The sequence below is a fragment of the Zeus faber genome (genome assembly GCF_960531495.2).
Source record: "Zeus faber genome assembly, chromosome: 5".
Lineage (NCBI taxonomy): Eukaryota > Metazoa > Chordata > Actinopteri > Zeiformes > Zeidae > Zeus > Zeus faber.
In genome coordinates, this window is record NC_137192.1 from 9,122,770 (window position 1) to 9,126,118 (window position 3,349).

The following is a 3,349-nucleotide window of genomic DNA, read 5'->3' on the forward strand; positions in this document are numbered from 1 at the left end:
AAACTGCTATAGGAGCTCTGTACACGCACCTTAATATGTTATATAATGTTGTATCGGAGTGGGCTAATACAGATGATCGACTAAGTTATTAGCTGCCCGTCCAAGTCCGGTAAAACACTAGCTCATTCTTTGCTGTTGTAACTTAAACAAAGAAAAGGGATAAAGAATATATATATATTTTTAACGTGTTGACGGTAATTCCATTACTTGTAAATAGGACAGAGAAAGAGCGGTATTTCACATTACTTTACACAGACGAGCCAAAGTTTTTCAAACAAACACAGCGAGTGCTTTCTAGGTCACGTAAGCTGTGCATAAAAAAAAAACAACAACAAAAAAAAAAAAAAAGAGATTTGAAATTTAGAGGAGAAGGAGCTTATATAATTGTAGGTCACACACACCGGGTGGGGTTCAGACTACCAGAACGAGGATTTTGTGTGTGTGTGTGTGTGTGTGTGTGTGTGTGTGTGTGTGTGTGTGTGTGTGCGCGCGCGCCACGTGGACAAAAGGCATCAATCAACACTCGACGCCCAGATTGAGAAAAGGCAGAACATTCAAAAACTAAGGTAGATTGAAGAAATGCAGCAAAAGGACCGTGGGGGGCATTGAGCTGTATTAGCTCAATTTAGAAGCAAAGTCAAATCTCAACACAAAGTTTACTCCTCTTTTTTTTTTTTTTTTTTTTTAATATAGGAGTAAAATTTCAGCTTCGAAGATTAATTGTTATCATTAATCAATCCAAAAAGGTATGCTGAGGTGGCGGATTTCTGCTTTTGAAACCTACCGTCCGCATCCTAAAAAACATTGCATAAAAATAATTTACATCACCACTGATTGTATACTTTTTAGTAACCTTGAGTAGTACGCAGCCACCGGACCATTTTCAATGATACCAGTTCCGAAGAAGGAAAAAATAGGATTGATTAATTTATATCCTATGGGGCTTCTGCCCATTTTTTTTTTTTTACTCATCGGCCATATTTCGCCGTTAAGAGTTAGAACTCATTACGCCTCCCGGCGTTAAACCGACCCGACACCCAACTAGAAGGCATGCACGTTAAAGCAGAGATCCTCGGTGGGACGCACAGGTTTCACACTCAAAAGGATGACGACATTTTGGTATAAAAAAGAAAAAAAAAAAAAGAAGAAAACACGCACACAAAAATGCGTCATGCATTCTGCCCCTGAAGTTTGGCGCTGAGTGAAAAAGGAGTCGCCCCTTTTCCTGTGTGTGTGCCTGTGTGTGAGTGTGTAGGAGGCCACCTGCCAGAAATCCACCTTCCAGCCGAGCAATCTCTCCTCCCGAGGTGGCCGTTCGCTTACTTTAGCTTCATAGCAAGCACACACCTCCTCTGAAGGAACCGCGGGAGGAGTGGATGACAGAAGAATAGCAGAAGGGTGGAGAGGAGGAGAGACAAGGAGGGGAGGGGGGCAGTAAGCGCTCAAGATTCGTCCGGATTCAGTTCTGCCCGTGGAGCACCAAAATCCTGAGGGAGGCCCAAGCGTCTGGTGGCTTGACTGGGTTTGGCTGCGTGGGCCCGGGCTGGATTCCAGGGGGAATGGGGTTTGGGTTTAGGTCGGGGGGGTGGGTCACACCGTCGCTCTGACGACCCTGTTGGGCCGGGGACTGCGGTGGACCTTGGTGTGCTTGGACAGGTGGTCGCTGCGGGCGAACTTCTTCTCGCAGAGTGAGCACTCATAGGGCTTGATTCCGGAGTGAGAGCGCCGGTGTCGGGATAGCTCGTCAGAGCGGGAGAACCTGGGAGGGACAGAGATCAGGCTGTTTGGGAAGGGACTCTTGCTTACAACTGTAAACTTCAACCATCGCTCACACATTCGCCACACACGCGCACGCCTACGTACCTCCAGCCGCAGTCGGGCCAGCTGCAGGTGTAGGGTTTCTCCCCCGTGTGACGCCGAAAGTGGGCCTTCAGGTGACTGCTCTTGTTGTACATCTTTTCGCAGCCCGGGTGAGAGCACTTATGGACCCTCAGAGTCTCTGTGGGGACGGCTCTGGACACCCGGGGAGCGACCGCCTTCAGCAGGCTGCCGCTTTGGCCCCCGGCCGTCGCTACGCTGGTAATTTCCAGAGTCCTCATGGTGATTGGAAGAGGCGCAATCCGCACATACTTCTGGTCGGCGGAGTCCCCAGGATTTAGTGGCACCAGCGTGGCTCCGGAGGAGGGCAGCTGTGGGGCTAGGAGAGTGAAGTTTGGCCCCGCGGCTCCCTGGAGCCCCACAACCAGGTGGGCCAGCTGCATGCCACCAGGAGTGGTTATGTTGGTATGGGGCTGTGGAAGGGACATGGGATGGAGCTGTAGGACCAGCGGAGCACCCAGCAGCAACGGTGTGGCCGAGGGGGAGTGGGCGGATCCCGCAGGGGATGGAGCTTTTGGGATAGCTGGTGGTTGGTCAGCAGGGCAGGGACTGTCCTCTTGGTTCTGAGGGCTGTATGGATGGGGCACCACTAACTGAGGGCTACTGGTCCTTGTCGTGGCATTGTGTGTCGCTGGGGAGGCTGATGGAGGTCGGATGGGGGACGGAGATCGAGTAGCGCTGCAGGGGGAGCCGGGAGAGGCCTCTTCTTTAGGGACCAGCAGTTCTTCCCTGACCAGCTCCATCTTTTCCCTGAGGAACTCCTCGATGTCCTCCAGCGTCGGCGAGAAGGGGGTCTGCAAAGGGAACTCCGGTAGTCTTGGCTCCTGGCCAACGGCCTGGATCGTCTCCTCTCCCTCTGGTCCTGGCAAAACATCCAGGCTACCCTTTCCATCTGCTTCGTCATCCTCCTCCTCCTCCTCCTCCTCTCCGGGGCTGGAGCTAAGCATCGCCCCCAGCTCCCCGGTCTCAGGACTGTAACATGAGGCGGAACTTCCCTCGTCGCTGCCTGCACTCTCTCTCAGGCTCAAGGAGAACGGGCTGCCGCTGTCCCTAAACAATTCGTTCTCCAAAGTCAGCGTTCTGCTGCTGATGGACACCATTGATCCAGGCCAGATCCAGTAGACAGGACGCCAGGAAAAGTCAGACAACAAATCCTGCAAAAGGAAACAAATGATGTATTATTACCAGTTAAGGGGGGGGGGACTGCGAGGCCTGCACATGGTTAGTGGCCCTAGAGGATTATATAATAGAAAGAATACTTTCATTGCCCACATTCTGATATTCTCACACCTATTAAATATAGTGTACCATTAAACATGGGTACCTTTAAATATGATACCATTAAATATATTCACAAGTTTCAGTTATTTTATATATATGTTCATTTTGAAGTTTATTGCATATTTCTTTATATAGTTTGTATTATTATTATTATTATTATTATTATTATTATTATTCCTGACTATTGTTT

The 3,349-nt window shown here is 49.7% G+C and overlaps 1 protein-coding gene across 1 annotated transcript in view; it reads right to left on the reverse strand.

Annotated features, from left to right (window-relative positions):
- Positions 1 to 945: 945 nt before the first annotated feature.
- The window catches only part of LOC307231083 (Krueppel-like factor 15), a 2,885-nt gene continuing 481 nt past the window's right edge, over positions 946 to 3,349 (reverse strand). The window contains exons 2-3 of the mRNA XM_080001641.1: positions 1,864 to 3,032; positions 946 to 1,759 (exon numbers count right to left, since the gene is read on the reverse strand). Coding sequence (XP_079857767.1) covers positions 1,591 to 1,759; positions 1,864 to 2,978 — 1,284 coding nt within the window. The 5' untranslated portion in view covers positions 2,979 to 3,032 and the 3' untranslated portion in view covers positions 946 to 1,590. The remainder of the gene's footprint in view (positions 1,760 to 1,863; positions 3,033 to 3,349) is intronic.